The sequence below is a fragment of the Lissotriton helveticus genome, chromosome 4_1, assembly GCF_964261635.1.
Source record: "Lissotriton helveticus chromosome 4_1, aLisHel1.1, whole genome shotgun sequence".
In the NCBI taxonomy this organism is placed as follows: Eukaryota; Metazoa; Chordata; class Amphibia; order Caudata; family Salamandridae; genus Lissotriton; species Lissotriton helveticus.
In genome coordinates, this window is record NC_136063.1 from 87,162,559 (window position 1) to 87,185,796 (window position 23,238).

Below are 23,238 nucleotides of genomic sequence, written 5' to 3' on the forward strand. Positions count from 1 at the left end.
CTGCAACCCAAGATTGATACCATCCTGGCTTGGGCACCGCCCAAAACCCAAACGCAGGTGAGAGCCTTCTTAGGACTCACGGGTTATTACAGGAGGTTTGTCAAGGATTACAGCAACATTGTGCACCCCTTGACTTCGCTGACTTCCAGGAAGCAGCCACGAAACGTGATCTGGACTGATGCCTGTCAAACGACCTTTGACACCCTGAAAACTGCAATGTGCACAGCACCTATACTCCAAGCACCCGACTTTTCGAAAGAATTCATTGTTCAGACGGACGCTTCAGAGCATGGCGTGGGGGCTGTTCTAGCTCAGGTGGATGAAGAGGGCCGAGACTTACCTGTAGCCTTCATCAGTAGGAGGTTACTTCCCAGGGAAACGAGGTGGAGTGCGATAGAGAGAGAAGCATTTGCTGTGGTCTGGAGGCTGAAGAAGCTAAGACCCTACCTGTTTGGGACTCACTTCCGGGTTCAGACAGACCACAGGCCCCTCAGATGGTTGATGCAGATGAGGGGTGAGAATCCGAAACTGTTGAGGTGGTCCATTTCTCTACAGGGGATGGACTTTACGGTGGAACACCGCCCTGGTACAGATCACGCCAATGCTGATGGTCTGTCCAGATTTTTCCGCCTTAGTGATGAGGACTCCCTAGGTCAAGGGTAGTTCTCCCCACATTTCAGCTGGAGGGGACACGTGTTAGACCTGACATCATTGGCTTGAGTCTCTCCTCCATTTTTTCTGTTTGCCTCTACTGTTTTACGATGTTTTGCTGGTATATGCTTTGGGCGCCGTGTCACTGCTGATCAGTGCCATAGCGCAAGTGCTCCCTATGTTAAATTGATGTATCTATTGTATCCATGTTTGGCTTATTTGGTTTACTGTCAGTCCCTAGTCTAGTGCACCAGGAGTGCCGGGGCTGGTAAATACAAATGCCGCTCGTGGGCTTGCAGCACGTGTTGTGCCACCCACAGGAGCGGCCTCGTAAAAGAATGTCTACGGGTCGGTCATTGCGAGACCCACGTGCAGTCTTGTACTGTCACGCCGGCTGCGCAGGTATACCTACTTGCCAGCCCCTCCAACCTTCCCTTAACTTCATGTTAGTCACCCCTATGGTAGGCCCGTGGGCAGGGTGCATTGTAAGTGTAAGGTAGGACACGCCTGACCAAGTTGGCATGTCCTGATAGTGAAGTGCTGCCATCTTCGTGCTTCACTATTGCGAGGTAGCCTGCTCTCCATTGCTTAGAATGGGCCGCCGGGATTATTAATGCTATGATCCTAGCTGGCTCGGAGAGTACGGTGCAATGTCGAGTTTGGTATCCCTGAACTCGGGGTTTAATTACGCATCCGGTGGTGTGGATGGTTTTTGGACTCTGGGTTCGAAAATAGTACTTTTAGAAAGTGTCTATTTTCTTGTCTAACCATATCTGGTCTCTGCTGGTCTTGCGTGTGTGTGACAGGAGCTGGGTGGCTCCAAGAGGTCTGGATGAGTCAGTGTGGGATGAGTGGGACATTTACGTTGAGAGTAGGGGGAGAGTAGTTGTTGATAGCCTGCCTTGCCAATGCTGGCTCCACCTCCTGCCAAGCGACTGATGGCTCTGTGCCTGCCATGGACGATCCTAGCCCCACCTCCTGCCAGGAGGGCGATAGCTCTGCTCCTGCCAGTATCAATGCTGGCTCCACCTCCTGCGGGGCGTCTGAGGACCCGGCCCGGCTCAATGAATAGGCCAGGTGCTACTGCCTCGCTCCACCCACCGCAGACCCAGGATGTTGGGAAACCCCCGGCATAGACAAAGGGATCAAAGACGAAAAGGGGTATAAGAGAAGGACCCCTGAACTAGGAAATCAGATCACTTCTGACAAGGAACCCTGTAACCAAGGACAAGAGGCCTGCTGATCTAAAGGACTGCCTACCCCTTCTGCCAGTGTGCTGTTGTTGGGGGGAATCCTGCAGCGCTTCTTTATTTTTGCCAAGGAACCAGGAGAGAGGAACTGTGTGTGTACTCTCACGCTTGCTAAGAAAATCTCCAAGGACTGGAAGAGTGCCAGTCTCCTGCTGAAGTCACAGGGCTAAAGGACTTCATCTGCTAAAAGTGCTATTTGCTGGAAGTGTGAATCCAGCACCTCTGAAAGGACCAGCCATCCCGACGACCGGACGCTGGGCCCGACCGACGCCAGCAGCAACGCCAGTGAGTGGGAGTACGGCTCTAACTCCAGAGGACCTTGTGTCTGCCCCGCTGCTGATCGCATCAACCGTGTGCCCTTCGACGCCGTGAGCGCTGCTCACTCTGTGCAACCGCATCATCGACGACGCCTGCTGAGGCCTGATCGACACCGAAGACGCGACGCCGGATTGCCCGACGCCGCCGATCATCGTGTGCTTCATTTTCCTAAGGTACTGTGTTGTTGGGGGTCCGTGTGACTCCAGGCCCGACGTAGCGCTCCTCGCGGTCGACGCCACACCTGTGGATTATCTTTGCCTCGACGTTGTGTAGCTCCCGTGTGAGTTACCCTGTTGCTAAGAACTGTGTTTCCAAGAAGAAGATTTGCTTGATACTAAAAGACTTTTGTGCTAAAGAAGAAACTACCTTTGAACTATCCTTTTTCCTTCCCGAACGTATTTATTCCGATTGTGTACAGTTTTGCCGTTATTTGGTCTTGTGCTAAGCCTTATATAAAAATACTTATTTTTATAATACTACGGTGTCGTGTCCATTTGTAGCGTGTTCACTGTGTTACTGTATGTGGTCATAATTGCTTAACGCACAGCCTCCGAGATAAGCCTGTTCTGCTCTGCCAAGCTACCGAGGGGGTGAGCAGGGGTTATCAAAGGGTGTGATCCCCTTGCCCTGACTAGAAAAGGAGTGTCCCTATTTGTCAGAAGTGCATACCTCTGCCAACTAGAGACAGCCGGTTCTAACACACCCCCTGTTTAATATGTTTAAAAAGTGATTGATAAGGGGGAAGCGCCACCACCTGACAGCAATCTTGCAAATAGGGATTTATCCACTTCCATACGGTGCCACCAACACCCAAGTCCGCCAGCCTTGTCAGCAGGGTGTGGTGGTTGACCGTATCGAAAGCGAGCGACAAATCCAACAGGACAAGGACTGTAGACTGACCACTATCTGCTCTCATACGGATCTCATACAGTGCAGTCTCTGTATCATGGCCCATCTAAAGCCAAACTGTTTCTCCTCAAGCAAGAAGAAATACTCTAAGAAGGAACTTAAGATCTTACTAACATGACGCTCCAGAAATTTCACCAGGAAACGAAGGAGAGAAATTGGCCTATAATTACTCAAAACCGCTGGGTTTGCTGATGGCTTCTTCATCAGAGGCAGGACCACAGCCTTCTTCCAGCTGGGAGGTACTAGTCTTTCAGTGAATGATTACAGAGTAATGTCATGTTTGGCACCAATGAAATGGGTATTTGGAGGGGCACTGCAGGTTAGTATCGGTTTCTTGAAGAAGATAAAGGAAATTAACACGTATTTGTGTGCACTCGTGGGTCGTGTTTCCGTCAAAACACGATTCTCATGTGGTTAGCAGTGTATGCATCGTGATGCGAATACATCCCCAGGTGAGGCACTCCGGTAAAGTTCAATCAATGATTCAAAACGTTGTGTCAAGTTGTGGATATTTATTCACAGTTCATGGTAATCAGTTCATTGATATTGTTGTCATATCAATCATGTTGATGTAATGAGTTCAAATAACAAAAATGAAAGGGGAACACCTCCGATGCATTTCGGGCGGGTAGCCCTTTGTCAAGGAGCGCTGAAAGGGAGACAAGATGCCGTGAGGATGAGGGTAATGGGTCAAGGGTGTTAATGATAATTTTTAAGTGCCGATCAATGGTGAAAACAAGAAGACGCTGGGAATTAGTGAAGGAGAGTGGGGGGTGAACAGGACGGGGTAGCGTCAGCGCGTGACGAGGTTAAAAGGAAGTGCAGGTGTGGGTTCGGAGTGCCGCCAGCGCGTGCAACACTTGCTCTAACTTACTTCTGAATGCGGGTAGTGAGACTCACTACTCCGGAACTGGATAAGCTGTGCGCCTAAGCGGTTTGTGGTCGTGGGAGAACTAAAAAGCTAACGGGTAGACATGGGGGTGGAAACCGTACTAGGTGAAGGGAAAACAAAGGTATTACATGGGGGCCATCTTGGAACGGTACAGCAAAAGGTAAACGGAAAGTATAGGGGGAAGCGGGAAAGAACAATGCATGTCAGATGAAATACAATAAAGTGCATTAAATATAAATGATTCAAAGGTAACAACTATACTCAATGCGATCATTGAGACCATAAGGTTTTAGTGTCTGGAGACGATATATCCATTCAAGTTCCCTTTTGAGTAGAAATTTGCGGATGTTAATGCCTTCTTTCTTGACTACTGTTTCTAGGACAATGTATTGGAGTTGTGCAATGGTATGACGAGCTTCAACAAAGTGCATAGCAACATTGGATTTCTCATATTTCAAACGTATGTTAGACTTATGCTCATTTAAGCGTGTTTTGATTTTCTGTTCTGTCTTGCCGACATAATTTACCACATGGGCATTTTAAGGCATAAATCAAGTTCGAGGTGTCACATGAGGCGTTAACTTGAAGCTTGATGGCGTTGCCTTTCATAGGATGTCTGACAATGTTCCCTTTGATGATACTATTGCAGTGACTGCAATTCAAACATGGTTGAGTACCTTTGTATTGAACGAGAATGGATGTAGGTTTGGAAAGCATTTCTTGAATGTTCTTGCTCCTCTATTTGCATACTCACGCTTAAATGAGCATAAGTCTAACATACGTTTGAAATATGAGAAATCCAATGTTGCTATGCACTTTGTTGAAGCTCGTCATACCATTGCACAACTCCAATACATTGTCCTAGAAACAGTAGTCAAGAAAGAAGGCATCGACATCCGCAAATTTCTCCTCAAAAGGGAACTTGAATGGATATATCGTCTCCAGACACTAAAACCTTATGGTCTCAATGATCGCATTGAGTATAGTTGTTACCTTTGAATCATTTATATTTAATGCACTTTATTGTATTTCATCTGACATGCATTGTTCTTTCCCGCTTCCCCCTATACTTTCCGTTTACCTTTTGCTGTACCGTTCCAAGATGGCCCCCATGTAATACCTTTGTTTTCCCTTCACCTAGTCCGTTTTCCACCCCCATGTCTACCCGTTAGCTTTTTAGTTCTCCCACGACCACAAACCGCTTAAGCGCACAGCTTATCCAGTTCCGGAGTAGTGAGTGTCACTACCCGCATTCAGAAGTAAGTTAGAGGAAGCGTTGCACGCGCTGGCGGCACCCCGAACCCACACCTGCACTTCCTTTTAACCTCGTCACGCGCTGACGCTACCCCGTCCTGTTCACCCCCCACTCTCCTTCACTAATTCCCAGCGTCTTCTTGTTTTCACCATTGATCGGCACTTAAAAATTATCATTAACACCCTTGACCCATTACCCTCATCCTCACGGCATCTTGTCTCCCTTTCAGCGCTCCTTGACAAAGGGCTACCCGCCCGAAATGCATCGGAGGTGTTCCCCTTTCATTTTTGTTATTTGAACTCATTACATCAACGTCAACATGATTGATATGACAACAATATCAATGAACTGATTACCATGAACTGTGAATAAATATCCACAACTTGACACAACGTTTTGAATGATTGATTGAACTTCACCGGAGTGCCTCACCTGGGGATGTATTCGCATCACGATGCATACACTGCTAACCACATGTTTGGCACCAACTCATCCATCCATTTTTTCAGCTGTTTAGGCGGAAGAGGTTCTAATGGGGATTTCAGACGTTGTGGACAAAGCGATTGTTAACAAGATTTCCTCTGTAATTGGCTCAAAGGATTCAATCCTACAGTGGGTGCTCTCACCACTCCCAAGCCTCGACATTTCCAAAGCATCTCCATTAGACAAAGAAGCAGCAGTCATGGTGGTACCTGGAAGGTGAACCTTCCACCTCAGAGAAGAATTGCCAATGTCCTCTAAGGTCTTGCTGACTTTCTTTTCAAAGAAGACCGCAAGATCATCACACGACTGCTGCATGGGAATAATATTATGTTTTAAGCACTGCGGATTAGATAAGCCCCCGAAGACCTCAAAGGCCTTCTTTGCGCTATTAGCGGCCGTTAAAATAGAATCTGTGTAAAAGCCGCTTCTGCTGTGTGTATCTCCTGTTTATGCTTCTTCAATGTTGTTTGTCTTCTTCCATGTAAGACCAATATCATTTCCTTTCTAATTGTCTGCACTTTAGTTTTGTTGCTTTTAGTGGCTCATTATACCATGGGGTAGATAGATGGTTACAGGGTGTTATCTTAATAATGGAACTATTTTATCCAAGGTCTCTGTAATCTCTTCATTAAACTTTCTACAACTAGTTTCAATTGAATCGTTGGGATCAAGACTGTTAGAAAAGTCAAAGACATGCCCCCCAGAGTACTTTGTGAGATTATTCCTAGCCCTCCCCTAAAGATGTCCTACCTGAATTATGTCAGCCCATTCATTTCATAATTTATTCTTCAAACTGAGACAATTCAAAGCAAAGCCCAATTTTATTTTACATAGAACCTAATTTAAAGACTGAGGCTGTTCCAGTTCAAGTGTCACCAATTCTCCCAGAGTATTAAGAGCCTCCTGTTGTGAACGAAAACACCCTGGTATAGGAGACAGTAGTGCATTTTTTTGAGTACGTGTTCTACTCAGTTCTAGTTTTGCAGCTTGTATGGATAAACGTTTTCTAACAGAAACAAGAGACTTAAAGGTCTTATCCTGTGCTTTATACGAGATACTTGTTTATTTACAGGTGTACATTTAATTCCAAAAGTATTTTGGCGTGGTATACTTTGAGTATGGATACTAGTTGTTTCTCTGGTATATCACCAAATATTTCTAGGAATGCAGGAGTTTTAGCAGGTATGCCGCCTGATCTCAGGAACGAGAGGCTATAATGCATGACGCATTCAGATTATATCAGTCTGTACTCCATCTGCCCTCACTCAGAATTTAAAAGTTCTGCTGTCTTGAGGGCCCTTTTGGGATATGCCACTAACAATCTCCTGAGGCGGAAAGCCGGGAGCGCTGCTAATTTTGCCTATTTTTAAAATTTTACTGTGTTATTTTGTGTGTTCACTCACCGACATCTTACTAGGATCCTTGCCTGTCTTGAGACCCCCAGAGAGCCGATTTGGACGCTGTCTCGGGGAATCTTCCCTCGCTGCCGCCATCTACAGCGAGCGAGTTAGCTCCGCCCTCTTTACCGGCCACGCCCCCTTCCACCTGGTTAAAAGGGCGCGCTGATCACTAGCGCGTCCCACTAACAATCTCCTGAGGCGGAAAGCCGGGAGCGCTGCTAATTTTGCCTATTTTTAAAATTTTACTGTGTTATTTTGTGTGTTCACTCACCGGCATCTTACTAGGATCCTTGCCTGTCTTGAGACCCCCAGACAGCCGATTTGGACGCTGTCTCGGGGAATCCTCCCTCGCTGCCGCCATCTACAGCGAGCGAGTTAGCTCCGCCCACTTTACCGGCCACGCCCCCTTCCTTTTCCCCTCCTCCCTCTGATCACCATATAAAAGTATGTGCATGGGCCGGAGGCGCAGCGGACGGGCGCAGCGGGCGCGCCGAAGGCGCGCCTAAGGCAAGCCTGTCTGCGCCCGTCCGCGACTGTCCGGAGCTAGGGGCGCGTCATTCTGCCCAACCTACCATCTACTCCCCCGCTCAACTACGCTGCCTCCGGGGACCATGGTCCTTACCAGCCTCCACCTGTTCTCGCATTTCGTCTCTTGGTCTGTCTCCGGCTGCTCCCCTTGACATCCCCCCTCCCCTAGTCGCCCCCCTCCACTCTTCTAATGTTCTCCCTGCTACCTCCAAAACCCTCTCGGCATACTACCTAAACACCCGGTCTGCAGTAGCCCATGCGCACAAACTCTCGGTACTGCTAGACCTTTATGCCCCTGATCTTCTCTTTTTAACGGAAACTTGGTTCTGTGATGACTCCCTCCCTGCTCTACTGGCCACTTTACCAGCCCCATATTACGCCCTTCGCGCAGATCGCCTAACTGGCAGAGCTGGGGGCGGCGTGGCGGTCATCGCCCGTACCCACCTTCCCTTCCAAACTCTGTCTCTGCCAGACATCGCCACCACCGAGTATCTGGCTATCCGCACCACTTCCATCACGCCCCCTCTTACCTGCATACTTACCTATCGTACCCCTCAATCCCCTTTATTGTTTCTCCCTGACTTTTTGGAAGTTCTGGCCACGATCACCGTTAACAACTCCTCCATTTTACTCCTGGGTGATTTCAATTTCTGGCCCTCCGACCCAGCAGAATGTCCATCTTCAAAAGAATTTTCAGAGACTCTTCAATCTCTCAACTTTACATCTCATATCCACTCTCCTACCCATATCAAAGGTCACATCCTAGACGAGATCTGGTCCCTGAACTGTCCCGTAGAGTCCCTTTCCATCTAGCCTTGCACATGGTCTGACCACCACCTGATCTCATTTGCCCTTCCCATTCACCCTCCGGTCAAGCCCCCTCTCCCCAAAAACATCTGGGTCCGCGCTTGGGGACGAGTTGATCCGGAAAATCTTTCCTCCCTACTCACCTCTTCCCTCCCCTCCTTACAAGGTCTATCCACCCTTTCCCAGGTCAAGGCCATTGAACAGTGGCTCTCCTCAGGCTGCGACTCCATTGCCCCTCTAAAACGGGTCACCTCTAAGCGTGAGAAGGACGCCAATCAGTGGTTTAACGAAGATCTCAAGGCCACCAAACTAGCGGTACGTCGTGCGGAGCGGGCCTGGAGGAGAAACTATTGCCCCTCACTGCGATTGGAGTTCATTAACATCCTGACCCAATACAAAAAGGATATCTTGGAGGCCAAAACTAACTATTTCTCCTCCAAAATCCTCGCAGCAGAGAACCAGTCAAAGGAAATTTTTTCGATCGTGCATAATCTGGCGTTTTCGGACAGAACATCTTTAAAGCCCGCCCCTTCCAAAGAACTCTGTCACTCCCTCAATAACTATTTCATTCAGAAAATAGCTACCATCAAGGCCAATATCCCTCCCCCCAACTTTTGTTGATCCCCAGTGTCCCCCTCCCAAGGGACAACTCACCACCCTCCCCCCTCTGACTAAGGAATCTTTGACTTCTATAATACCCCTTGTCAAATCCGGCTCCCCATTAGATCCCTGCCCTGCTCATATTCTTTGTCATATCTTCACCACCTGTCCAGACCCCCCCCCCCTTCACCTTCTCAATAGCTCTCTTTCCCAAGGTGTGGTACCTAATCCACTCAAATCAGCGGTAATTGTACCCATCTTGAAAAAGCCGGGCGCGGACCCCTCAATCCCCGCCAATTTTCGCCCCATCTCCCTCCTGCCATTTCTGGCAAAGGTGCTCGAGCGCCATGTCACCTGCGCTCTGAGCTCTTTTGTGGAGAAGCACGGAGCTCTTGCCCCCCGCCAGGCCGGGTTCCGCCCGCACACTCTACGGAGTCCGTAGTCCTCTCGGTCCTTGACAACCTCAGGGAGGGAATGGATACCAACCAGCCCCAGGCCTTGGTCCTCCTCGATCTCTCAGCCGCTTTTGACACGGTGTATCATACCATCTTGCTTTCCCGTGTCAAGGCGGCGGGGATCGGGGGCACCGCACTGGTCTGGTTATCCTCCTTCCTGAGGGACCGCACCCATGCAGTCCGCCTGGGTGATTTCACGGCGGACGTTCGGAAAGTTCAGTGCGGGGTCCCCCAAGGCTCTTCCCTTTCCCCTCTTTTGTTTAATCTTTATATCGCCCCTCTTATTTTCTCACTGCAAAGAATGGAGGTCGCCGTGTTTAATTATGCGGATGACCTCCAGCTTGTCTTCAATCTGTCTTCTTCCCCCTCTTCTGTTCTTAACTTCCAATCTATTATGATCCATATCCGGGACTGGATGAACCACAACCATCTGAAACTCAACCCAGACAAGACCGAGCTGGTGTTGACGGGTGGTTCATCCAGCCCCTGGTCTTCTTTATTTTGGCCCCACTCTCTCGGCCCCCCACCTATCCCCTCTACCTCAGTCAAAACATTAGGCATTAAACTTAATTCTCAACTCACCCTTCACTCCCAGGTTAGCTCTGTGGTTTCTTCGTCCTTCCTTTCACTGCGCACTATACGCAGAGTGTCCCGTTTTTTTTCCTTTACTGCCCTCAAACTGATCACCTTGGCCATGGTCGTCTCCCGCCTGGATTACGGCAACGCCCTATATGCAGGTATACCTGCATATAGCTTACGGCGTCTGCAACAGATCCAAAACCAGGCGGCGCGCCTGGTGTTCAAACTCCCGAAGTCCCACCACACCACTCCCCTTCTAAAGTCTCTACATTGGCTCCCTGTTCGTGCCCGTGTCCAGTTTAAGCTTGCCTCCATCACCTTTCAAGCACGACTGGGCACGGCACCGGCTTTCATCTCATCCGAGATCACCCCCTACGTTCCCACCAGGGAACTACGTTCATCTACCCAGTCCCTTCTTACAATCCCACGGTTCCGGAGAAAGAAATGGGGAGGTTCAAAATTTGCGACCCTTGCCCCTCTCCTCTGGAACTCCCTGCCCCTTGAGCTCAGAGCCTTAACCCTGTATCCGCAATTCAGGAAGCAGCTCAAGGCTCACCTGTTCACGAAGTCCTTCAATTAACCCACTAGCAGTTTGTTTTTTCCTTTATCCAGCTCTGGCCCTTTTGCTCAGATCTTTGTTAGTTGTAGCGCCAAGAAGCCGCTGGTGTATGTGCGCTTTATAAATAATTTTAAATTCAAATTTAAATTCATACAAGCTGTGCTGTGTCATGTAACCCTATTCAGAATATCACAGACTGTCTGTTATGAGGTGTGAGGTCGGCCCCCTTGTGTCTCCTTAGATGAGATCCTTGCATTAACCTGAATTGCACAACTAATACCTAAACGTCTGCGAGAATTTAAAAACTGGTTGAGGAAACTCATGTCCTTCTTTTGTTTTGCAGGATGTAAGAAGCACCTTGGACAGGTAAGGTTGGTTTATTGTCCTCCTCTCAGTGTGTAAGGAGCAGGTCTGGCTGCAGGGTGGAAATGTCAGTACTGAGCTCACACAGATCCACTCTGATGCCAGAGCAATACCACCGCATACAATTATTATATGCAGATCACGTCATAACTACTCTCCTACCTTACAAACAGTGTTGAGGCCCCCTGGGTTGTTCTCAAAACATCCGCAGTCTTTAAAAACTCCTTTTCATTTTAAGAATCATTAATTGAGTTTTCAAAAAATGACTTTGAAACTCCACAAACGCCCAGTCTTATGAAAATACCCCCTCACTCCAGGGAAACTCTTGTGTCCAGGAAAAGCCCCTTTGTCCACAGAAACGACCTCAAGTTTACCACAATCACAGAGAACTCAAAACCTCCTTCAGTACTTTCCGGCGCCACTGCCAATCCTCAAATGTCCCTCTAGTGCTTTGAAACATCATTGGAAATGTCTAAAACCCACACCCTCCCCTAACCCTGCCTCATCCTTTATTAGAACATTGGAATGTGGGGCGCTCCATTGAAAACAATGGAGTGCTCCGGGCTTATAATGGCTGGTATAAGCCTGGAGCTCCAACATTCCAATGTTTCTTTGTTCACAGCTCTGGCTGTGAACAAAGGCTTCAGGGAGCCTGAGGGGATTCCAATGGCAGAATGTTCTAATAGCCTTATAGCCCTTCGTAGCTGGGCTATACCGGCTATTAAAGTCCATCTCCCTTTAACGCTGGAGAGGGCCTTTAATAGCCGGTATAGCCCTCTACGGCAGGCTATACGGCTATAGTAAGGAGCTTGGGTACAGCCGTAGATGGCTACATCCCTAGTTTCATACCCTAGTTTAAGGAACATACATAACGTATGACTGGTGTCTATCTGACTGCAAGTTGCCGCAGTACCCAAAGTTAAATTACCAATAGAAATAAGTGGGCACAATTGGCAAAGTTTTTCAATGTAATTAGCAGCTATATGAAAGCAACTAATACCGAGATAATGACCGGTATAGTAGAGAGACGCAAACTACAGTGTTTCAAACTGAGGCAAAGTGATGTGGTTGCTGAGTTACAATATTATAGCACATTTATTATTCAGGCTCAATATTCCACATTGAGAGGTTTATGCATAATGATACATACCACAGAGATGCTTTATATTTAGAAGGCTGTGCCAAAAACACCTTTCATCCAATTGTTATTAACACTGGCACTTCCACAAGGGAAAGGTTTTAGAGCAGTTATTAAAATTTAAAGCGAACCTCTAATCTTGATATTTTCACCTAACATGTAACGCACGGCACATCAATCCATCGGTTTTAGCCCCAAAAGAAAAACGTTTATAAAAACAAGAAGTGGTTGGAGTGCAGCAGTTGTTTAAAAAAAGAGACAACACAAAATAGCCATGGATTATGACCGTATCATTCAGTGTCATAAAGAGGCACATGAAGAAATTGCACTGGGAGATTTTGCCCTCGGCTAGTGAAAGTCACAGTTGATTTAAGATGCCCTGCAGGCACTAAAACACTAAGCACCGAAAGGGGCTTGTACCTGTGTCTGAGTCACAATGGCATGTATTGTCCGAAATCCAGGTATAAACAAATCCATTGGTCATTCTATTAAAAAGTACACTTTATGATTTCTCTACTGCTCCACTTGTTAGATTAGGATCCTTTAATCTGGATATTAATTCATCTGAATGCTTTTTCAATCTGTGCCTACTTTAATTTTTACTCATTCTTTAGTAATATCGCTCCAGTCTTCAAAGGGTTCCTCCGGTCCTCATGAGCCCAACCCTGTTCCTTAAATCTGCTTTTGGTGGAAAGAAATCTTTTTGTCCCTCAGTGACTTCCCTTTAGCCTACAGCATCCTCGGGTCAGCATCAAACCAATCCTCGAACCTTTGAAAGTGTTCCAGTCAACAAAGACGCAGAGAGAGAAATAGAGAAAAGGGGAAAGAAGAAAGAGAGGAGGAAGAAGAGACAAAGGCGATTGACCAGGAAGGGAGTGAAGGGGGGAGAAATGCAGAGGGAGGTGGAGAAGAGGAGAGTGAAAGAGACACAGACAGGAATTGGAGACAAGAGCCCCTGTTTGCTGGTGGCACCATTTCACTTTTGGAGCTGCCCTGCGTGAATCCCCAGTGCACGTGGTTTAGGATAATCTGAACGCAGTTTGGGTCGTAACAGAGGGGCTAATCCTCGGATCCTATACAGACCGACACCTGGGAGAAGCTCACAACAACAAGTAAAAGAAGAAAAGTCGAGGACCCATCTTAGGGAGGTGTTTGAAGCAGCCAGCAAGACATAGTCAACCCAAAGACTGTAGACTGAAAAGAGATGCCAACAAACAGAATTTGCAGCAGGGTCCCAGGTGCAGGATCTCAGAGACTCCAAGGTGCAGGACCTCAAGGACTCCAAGGTGCAGGACCTCAGAGACTCCAAGGTGCAGGACCTCAGAGACTCCAAGGTGCAGGACCGCCGAGAATACAAGGTGCAGGACCTCAAGGACTCCAAGGTGCAGGACCTCAGAGACTCCAAGGTGCAGGACCTCAGAGACTCCAAGGTGCAGGACCTCAGAGACTCCAAGGTGCAGGACCTCAGAGACTCCAAGGTGCAGGACCTCAGAGACTCCAAGGTGCAGGACCTCAGAGACTCCAAGGTGCAGGACCTCAGAGACTCCAAGGTGCAGGACCTCAGAGACTCCAAGGTGCAGGACCTCAGAGACACCAAGGTGCAGGACCTCAGAGACACCAAGGTGCAGGACCTCAAGGACTCCAAGCTGCAGGACCTCAGACACAGCAATACATTTTGTATGCTCCTTAAACTAGGGCAGAAAACTAGGGTTGTAGCTCCTTACTAAAGGACGAGACAGATTTCGGAGAGGATGTGGGTTTTAGATATTTCCCATCCTGTTTCAAAGCACTAAAGGGACATTTGAGGATTGGCAGTGGTGCCGTAAAGTACTGATACGTGCCCTGCTCACATCCACACAGCCCCCACTGATACGGGCACTGCTCACATCCACACAGCCCCCACTGATACGGGCACTGTTCACATCCACACAGCCCCCACTGATATGTGCACTGCCCACCCACATCATTCTTGCCTGCTTTACAGACATGATTCAGACCGGAGACTCCTTAGTTTTAAAGCCAAAATGGCTTTATATTTGCTGTCTCCTGCCTAAAATGATCATTTTAAATGTTAATTAAAGAAGAAATTAAACTCCTCAGATTTTTGTCCACTATCTTACTCTTCCCTGCTTTCAAATACTGACATATATGCACATATAAGTTATAACCACCTGTCACACAATATACTAGAGAGAACACTGCATAGAGCACACGGTTCTAAAGCAGCCGCTGTCCTAGGGGGCAGACTACACTAGACAGCAAAATATACTACAGAGCACACTGCAGAGAGGACACAGCTCTACAACACCCATTGTCCTAGAGGGCAGACTACTCTAGACAGTTGTACTACAGAGCACACCACAGACAGTGCACTGTGCTAGAGTACCCCCCACTGCCCTAGGCAAAACACTGTCCTAGAGAGACCACTGTACTACACACTGTGATAGATACTCACAGTACTAAACTGCACACTGCTCTAGGCCACTCTTTGCACTCGATGATACTCAGTAATACACGGTACAAGGTAATATACAGTGTAATGCACACTGCACTAGACAGCACACTCTATTACATGGTGCACAGCTCTAGAAAGCACTTCACAAAAGACCTCTGTACTTGATGTTATGCTTCACAATATGAAATGAAATGAAATGAAATTGTAATTTTTAAAGCTCAAGGGTGTCTAGTCGCTAAGATTCTCAGTAGGTGAAAGGACAAGTGAGTTAGCCAGACGTCAAGTGTGACTGTAAAGAAAAAAAGATTTGGATGCTATACTAATTAGTGTGTGTATAAATCTTTATTCGGTAAATTGATCACCATAAAAGACAACAATATACATTTTAAAATACATTTCATCAAATTATACTAGCAACAACAAGGGTTGACCATACTTAAAATACGACTGAGCACTGACATAATTAATAAAACCACAGACAAAAAAAATACTCCAGGCACTCAGAATTAGTAGCTTCAAACAACTCCACTCTAGGTAGGTAGAGGCCTTGCAATCATTCCCAGAGATCTTGATCTAATAATCCAGGCACTACCTAAAAACTTTGCCACCCCGCATATCAATGGGGTAGATGATAGATCCGATGTAATCACTCGTAAGGCCGAGCGATGGCACCTCAACCCCAAACCTTTACATACTGGTTTCAACCAGTTTTTCCGCGCCACTTTGTACGCGGGGCAGGCAAAAAGAAGATGGGCCACGGACTCTTTAGGGGCCGCACAGCCAGGACAAGATCGCAAGGGGCTGCCCTGGTTGGACCATTTTGAAGTAAATTCGCGTACCGGGAGGGTACCGTACCTTAATTTTAAAAAGAGGGCCCTGTCTAGAGGCTTAGTTATCAAGTCAAGGAAGGGTTCAAGTTTCCTTACACTCTTACACTCCAGAAAAGACTCTGTAAGTGAACCCCCTGTTATACCACGTGATGCTTCAGCCTGAACCCAATCCCAATATAATTTCTTGATCACCATTTTGGGCGGGGGCGCTTGAGACTCCCAAATATCTCTCAAACCCAATTGGGAGACCAATAGCCTCAAATTTTTCAACCAGCCAATTTTACACCCAGAGTCGAGTAAAATTAGCTCGTCCAGTACTTCAGCATATTTGGCCAACTCCTTAGTCCTTCTCAGGCGGACCCAAAAAAGCAATGGTCGCAGCCTCACTATATCCTTTAGGGCACGTCTTCCAAGGTCTAACCGCAAGGGGATAAGCGGGGTGGAAACAGGGAGTGCCACCACATCTCTCAAAAACTTATTTTCTGCTAAGGTTAGCTCATTTACATTGTCGAACCCCCATAATTCGGAGCCGTACAATGCAGCCGGGAGTATCTGGCCATCGTAGATGGCCAGTACCGGGGACACTGGTTTGCTGATTGATGCCCGGTACTCTCGTAAGATCACCCCCGACACTCTTTTGTGGCCCAATAGCATTTTCGCTAAGTGATCCTTCCAGGACATTCGGCTATTTAGCCGGACCCCTAAATAGTCGAATGCCTCGACCAACTCCAAGGGAGTCCCGTTAAGCAGAAAGTTGTTTTTAAAATTTTTGGCGGGTGAAAAGGCCATCAATTTGGTTTTAGTGGTGTTGATGGTTAGGCCTCTCTCTGTACAAAAGGAGGAGAAACGCTGCAGGAGTTTGTGCAGGCCTATCGGGGATTTAGCTATCAGTAAGGTATCATCAGCAAAGAGCAGGGTCTGGATCTTTTCCCCCGCCAGGGTTGGGGCATCCGTCTCTTCTCCTCTCAGATGGTCCACCACTCCATTCACAAACAAGGAGAAGAGAGTCGGAGCCATGACACACCCTTGACGGACTCCACTCCTCACAGGTACCCTATCTGTCAGTTGGCCCTGTGTACCCCATCTGATCCTAGCGTATGTCCCCTCGTGGAGTCTTACAATTAATCTTAAGAGTGAGCCAGGAAAGCCCAAACTTTCCAGAATCTCCCACAGTTTAGCACGGGGGACCAGGTCGAAGGCCGTCTTGAGATCTATGAAGGCCATATATAGGCTCCCCTTCTTGATGGTAACTGCCTTCCAATAGATCCCAAACAGCCGAAAGACCTGGTCCATCGTGCCCACCCTTTGGCGAAATCCGGCCTGCAGATGAGAGAGAATGCCTTCCTCCTCCATCCAGTCGCCCACCCTGGCGATAATGACCCTGCCAACCACTTTCTGGATTATGTCTATCAGACTAATCGGTCTGTAGTTGGCAGGGTCATCTCTTGCCCCCTTCTTGTACACTGTGACCACCTCGGCACCCTTCCATGAATCTGGCACGGGGTGTCCCTTTACTAACAAATTCATTATGGTGGCTATTAAATTTGCCCAGGCTAGGGGTTCAGCAATCAAGAGGTCCCCAGGGATCCCATCCGGCCCAGCTGCCTTTTTGGGCGTCAAATGTTTAATTGCTGCCACTACTTCGGAGGCCATAAATAAGCACTCTGTCTCCCCGTCAGGATCCCTTCCCTCCCCACAAGCAACCAAAGGGCCAGATGTATCTTCACTGCCGCCATACAGAGATGAAAAGTGATTGAACCATTGCAGGCTGGTTATATGGGTTGCTAAAGGCTGGGATTTACCCTGCCTAGCTCTATTGATTAAATCCCAGAATAACGTCGAGTCCCTCCTGCTGACGGCGTCTGTTATTTCCCTCCAGTACTCCTCCTCCCACTCGCGCTTTGCCAGAGCAATTGCTCTCAAGTACTCCCTCCTGGCCGCTCTAACCAAAGTAGGATTCCTTGAGAGCAAGGCAACTGACAGACTTTTCCTCTTCCCCCTGCAGTCCGATGAATACCATGGGTTGCTGGATATGGGGGGAGTCCTATTTGATCTGGGGGATTTTCCTTTAGAGGTGAAATAAAGTCTCACTTGATCTATCGTGCCTTTACATGCAGAATCTAGTTGTAAAGAAAGGCACGGAGGGCTAGCAACCACCCGATCCATTACTTCCAAGTCCCTGTACAGGGCTTCGATGGTAAATTTAATGGTCTCTAGTTGGTCTGCGTTTAACTGAGCCTTGTCCCACTTCAATCTACGATTGTTTTCATAGGGGATGATCTCTTTGGTTAGTTTCAACGGTGCACTCATCCCTTTCTCTTTAATTTTGCCCCATTTAAACTTGCAGCAAAGCAGATTATGGTCACTATCCTGGGTGGGTACCACCTCCATATCAATAAGGTCCATCCACATACTAACACTCATTAAAATATAATCAATTCTGGACGGGGCCGATAGCCTGTTAAAAGTCATTGCACCTAATATATCAGACCGGGTCCTGCCATTAAGGGCTCTTAATTTGTGCTCCCTAGTGAGGGCGTTCAGTTGGATTGCCCTAGCAGACCATTTCTGGATGGGGGGTACCGTCAAGGGGGGGATAGACCACCTGGAGTTGTCCTCCTCAGTACCTAGTGGATCATCACCAAGAAGAGGTTCGAACGTGCAATTAAAATCGCCACCCACCATAATTCTGGCTGAGGGAGGGCAATTAGCTAGAGCAGAATCAAGGCTCAATATGGTTGCCGAAGTATTATCCCCCGCAGCCCCTCTAGCGTACACATTAAAAAGTTCAAGCCTAATCCCCTCGATATGACCCCTGGAAGAAAGGTGCATTAAATCATTACACTGTGTGTCATTAGAGGCCATGTCCCAATCTAGGTCAGTTCTTATCCAGACTAAAAGACCTCCTGCTGGTCTACCTTTCCCTCTACTTATCGCTGGGGAAAAGAAGGTAGTGTAGCCAGATTTATCAATTGGTATCAAGCACCAAGTTTCTTGAAACAGGCAGACATCGAACTTCTCGATGAATTCATGCCATTCAGGAATGTCTAACTTCCTTTTTAGCCCGGCTACATTCCAGGAAATCAGGTTTATTACCCTAGAACCCTTGTGCACTAGAGAGTGCCCAGCCGTAATCACCCCCCCCCCGGCTCCATTCCTACACCTCTAGATTGGTGGCTGTTACTCACACAACAAAATTGCCTGTCGGGTTCAGAACAATCAACAACAATAGACATATCCGGGGCATCAAAATGAGGCATATTCGAGTGGATGACATTAGAGTCATCTATGGTTACCTCCTGGGAATTGTCACAAATAATTCCTCCTTGCTGGTGATTCACTCCATGTCTACCGCCTCCCTCCTCCATAGGCTGTAAGCATCAATCGCAGTTCTCCATGCCACTAAGCTGTGAAAACCTATTGAAAGTATCTAAGGGGGTGAAGGGTCTAAGATGCTCCATTGCACCATTGTGGCTTGGGTGATGTCTCTGTGGAACCGTAAACCAACCAGACTGACCATTAGGGTAAAGCTGATGCTGGCCAAATACCTGATGAGTACTATTGTAACCAAACTGCTTGGGCCATAGGACATAAGGCTCTTCCCTATGTTTGGGGGGGGTAAGGAACCGGCCTCGGGTAAAAGTAGGTTAAGGGCCTAGGTGTAATAGAGTTTCCTCCTCCTGCATATGGCCAGTTTAAAATGTAGTCCACTGCACGGGGGTCTCTAAAATTGACCACCACTAGATCCCGGTCAATATCTTTCCTAGTGTTACCCAACCACGAGATCCTTCTAACATGTACAATATCTCCATCCACATTTGGGGCTATAGGCCTGAATGTCCTCAACCAGTGAATTATTTTATTTTTCAATTGGCCATAACCTTCCTTCTTATTGTCTGCTAATGGAGGAACCCCGGTCATGACTACTACATAGGGCACCGCCTGAGGTGGAATTTCCACTTGGGGTACCCTAGTAAAAGGACCTCTGGTGCGTCCCCCTTCCCCCTGTCTCTCGCTACTGTTTACTGGGGGAGCCTTTGTCATTGGCCTTTGGGGGCCACCTTCTGTCCCAGCTACAGAAATGATCGGGTTCATTGTAGGATTTTCTTTATGTATAGCAGGCGCCGCCTTTCCCTGCTGCTGAAACGACTGTTTAGACGGCTGGAGTAGAGCAGAGGGGGTAGCTATTGGGGGTTTTACAGTCTCGCTAGACGAGACCCCAGTACAAGGTGTTGGTTGTGTTCCCCCACTCCCCTGAGCCCTAGACACCGTGGCCATACTATTTAAGGCAGCCTCTACTAAGGTCAATCTATTTTCGACTTTCCTAAGACTCTCAATCACAGGTAGCAACAGAGACCTCAGTAAAAGTTCGAAATCCCCTACAGGTGGAGGAGGAGTCGATGAGTTTGTAAATAAGGGCCCCTGACTGTTAACTAAAACTGCTATATTGGGGACCTCAACAAGCGGAGTAGCCACCATTGGTGATGCCTCGGGGTTTACAGTAGTTGCAACTTCCATGGTAGCCCTTACATGCGGTGAAGATAATTTAGGGCCTTTGCCAAAGTCTAAATGGGAAATTTTAACTTTGCCTTGTCTCGCCCTTAATTTCCTCCTTTTTTATTTGGTGGTGGTCCATGTATCTGTGCAACCACTAGTTGCTTGGATTTCAATGATTTAAGCTTCAGGGGAGCAGCAGGGTGGCATGAGATCTGGGTTGGGGGGTCAATCACAATAGGATCAAGGGACATACCAGGCGAAGATGTGCAGTCACGCAGTAAAAGTGGGAAGCCTTCTTGACTAACGGTTTCCCTCCCAAGGTCAATTAAGTCCCCCTCAGTGAACAAGGATACAGACGCAGAGTCAATAAAGGATCTGTTTTTCAAGCTTTCGATTGAACGCCTCCGCTCAGCCCTGCGTTCAGCCATGATCAATTCCTTCTCCCCCTCGGACAGTACCTTGGGAAAGTAATTGACTAGTGACCCATTGCGAAGTTTGGCATTCTTCCCAGGTGACCCCCCATCAGGTAGGGTAGCCATTAACTAACCTGTAACACAAGCCTACGGAGTGGGTTTTAGAGAGTGGGCCCAGCCCGGCCTGCTCTGGCCTACGAGGGCCTCAGAGGGCCCGCCCTTTGCCCGGGCTTCGCCCCGGGCGCTCCCGCGCAGCGGGTTACAAAGGTTTATATGGGCCTAAGGCTGTAATAAGCTGGGCGGGGCGGTCAGGGAGAGCGGGCCAGATGATAGGCCGGAGGATTGCCGGGACTCCTGGGAGAGCGAGTCCCGGTTCCTTCGCTCGCAGCCCTGTCGCACGCTCTCTCACCCAGCTGGCTCCTGTGACTCCTGGGCTCCGGTGGCGGCAACAGCGCAGCGGGACCCGCGAAGCGGGTTCCGCAAGTAGTGAAATTGGTCTCCCAACGGCAGCAGGAACACACACAGCAAACGACCCCAATGTCAATAGGAGGCGGGGATTTTTAAGGGTGAGCTGGGCGGGGCGGTCAGGGAGAGCGGGCCAGATGATAGGCCGGAGGATTGCCGGGACTCCTGGGAGAGCGAGTCCCGGTTCCTTCGCTCGCAGCCCTGTCGCACGCTCTCTCACCCAGCTGGCTCCTGTGACTCCTGGGCTCCGGTGGCGGCAACAGCGCAGCGGGACCCGCGAAGCGTGTTCCGCAAGTAGTGAAATTGGTCTCCCAACGGCAGCAGGAACACACACAGCAAACGACCCCAATGTCAATAGGAGGCGGGGATTTTTAAGGGTGAGCTGGGCGGGGCGGTCAGGGAGAGCGGGCCAGATGATAGGCCGGAGGATTGCCGGGACTCCTGGGAGAGCGAGTCCCGGTTCCTTCGCTCGCAGCCCTGTCGCACGCTCTCTCACCCAGCTGGCTCCTGTGACTCCTGGGCTCCGGTGGCGGCAACAGCGCAGCGGGACCCGCGAAGCGGGTTCCGCAAGTAGTGAAATTGGTCTCCCAACGGCAGCAGGAACACACACAGCAAACGACCCCAATGTCAATAGGAGGCGGGGATTTTTAAGGGTGAGCTGGGCGGGGCGGTCAGGGAGAGCGGGCCAGATGATAGGCCGGAGGATTGCCGGGACTCCTGGGAGAGCGAGTCCCGGTTCCTTCGCTCGCAGCCCTGTCGCACGCTCTCTCACCCAGCTGGCTCCTGTGACTCCTGGGCTCCGGTGGCGGCAACAGCGCAGCGGGACCCGCGAAGCGGGTTCCGCAAGAGGTTCGAAATTGGTCTCCCAACGGCAGCAGGAACACACACAGCAGCAAATGAAATGAAATTAAATTGTAATTTTTAAAGCTCAAGGGTGTCTAGTCGCTAAGATTCTCAGTAGGTGAAAGGACAAGTGAGTTAGCCAGACGTCAAGTGTGACTGTAAAGAAAAAAAGATTTGGATGCTATACTAATTAATAAACAATCATATTTTAAGAGCCTCTCAAAAGGTAAGCGGGTTGTTTATGGATTTTAGTTTGAGGGGCATCAAGTTCCAAAGTTTGGCAAAACTCTTGCCTGCCCAGGTGACTATCTTGATTTTAGATATGACCGGGGTGTACCATTGAGAGAGCTGTCTGATGGATTCTGGGCCATCAAGATGAAGGGCCTTAAAAGCTATGCACAGAGACTTAAACATTACCCCCTTTCTCACCGGACACCAGTGGTGTAAAGGGAGAGATTGGAAGACCGACTGATGTTTTGGTATCCCAAGAAGCAATCTAGCCTTTCTTGTGTGCGGTCAAAAAAAGCCCATTACAGTACTCTATTTTTGAAAAGACAAGTGCAGGGATCACTGCCTTGCATAACTCCAGAGGAATATTGGGGAAAACCTCCCTAAGTGATTTAAACAGAAAGAAACACAATTAGGTGATGGCACTTGAGTGTCCCACAAAGGAAATCTTTTCGTCAAATTGGACTGCCAGATTTTTCACTTTGGGAGCAGGAATTGGGGGAGCTTACATTTTCTGAGGCCACCATTTGAGAGACCAGAACGATGGGCGAATGCCAAAGAGAAGTACCTCTGTTTTGTCAGAGTTTAGTTTCAGACAGTTGTTAGACATCCAGCTCCCGATCTGTTGCTTACAGTCGTAGAAGCCTTCTGGAGTCCTATCTAGATCTTCTGTGACCAAAACGTTTAATCAATGAAGGTAGTAACGTATAGATTAAAAAGAGTTGGACTTGATGCCGATTCTTGCGGTACACCATGGGGCAGTGTAAAAGATGTTGAACTGTGGCCATTGCATTCCACAAACTGTGAGAAAGGATCTTAGGAGATTAAGGGCCTAACTCAAACAGACGATGGTTGAGAAGTCCATGGTTAACGGTGTTGAACGCTGCAGAAAGATCTAACAAAATAAAGGCAGCGTTCCCTCCCTTGTCTGAAGTTGTTCTGACAAACTCAGAAGCAGTGATCAGTCCTGACTGTGCTATGTGGTTGTCTAAAGCCAAACAAAGCTGAGAAATTGGCCTATAATTGCTGTGGTTATCTGCGTCCAGGTTTGGCTTTTTTAGGAGAGGGAGAATCAATGCTATTTTCAATTTTGGGGAAAGTGCCCTAAAAGGAACATTTGATGAAAAATCTATAGTAGGGGACCAGGGACAATCGCTGTTGTACTCTGGGTGGATGTAGGAAGGTGGCTACCTGACTATGGTTACCCCAGATTTATTGCCTTGTGTTTAGCTGGTTTTCGACTTAGCCTGGGGCCCTGATTAGCAGGGAACCAGGCCAACTATCTGCTCTCTCTATAAAATGGATTCCATGTACCCTAGG

At 48.3% G+C, this 23,238-nt stretch overlaps 1 protein-coding gene across 1 annotated transcript in view; it reads left to right on the top strand.

Moving 5' to 3' along the window:
• LOC144827028 (E3 ubiquitin-protein ligase TRIM39-like) overlaps positions 1–23,238 on the top strand; it is a 160,530-nt gene that overhangs the window by 118,812 nt on the left and 18,480 nt on the right. Inside the window, exon 4 of the mRNA XM_078685494.1 lies at positions 11,030–11,052. Coding sequence (XP_078541620.1) covers positions 11,030–11,052 — 23 coding nt within the window. The remainder of the gene's footprint in view (positions 1–11,029; positions 11,053–23,238) is intronic.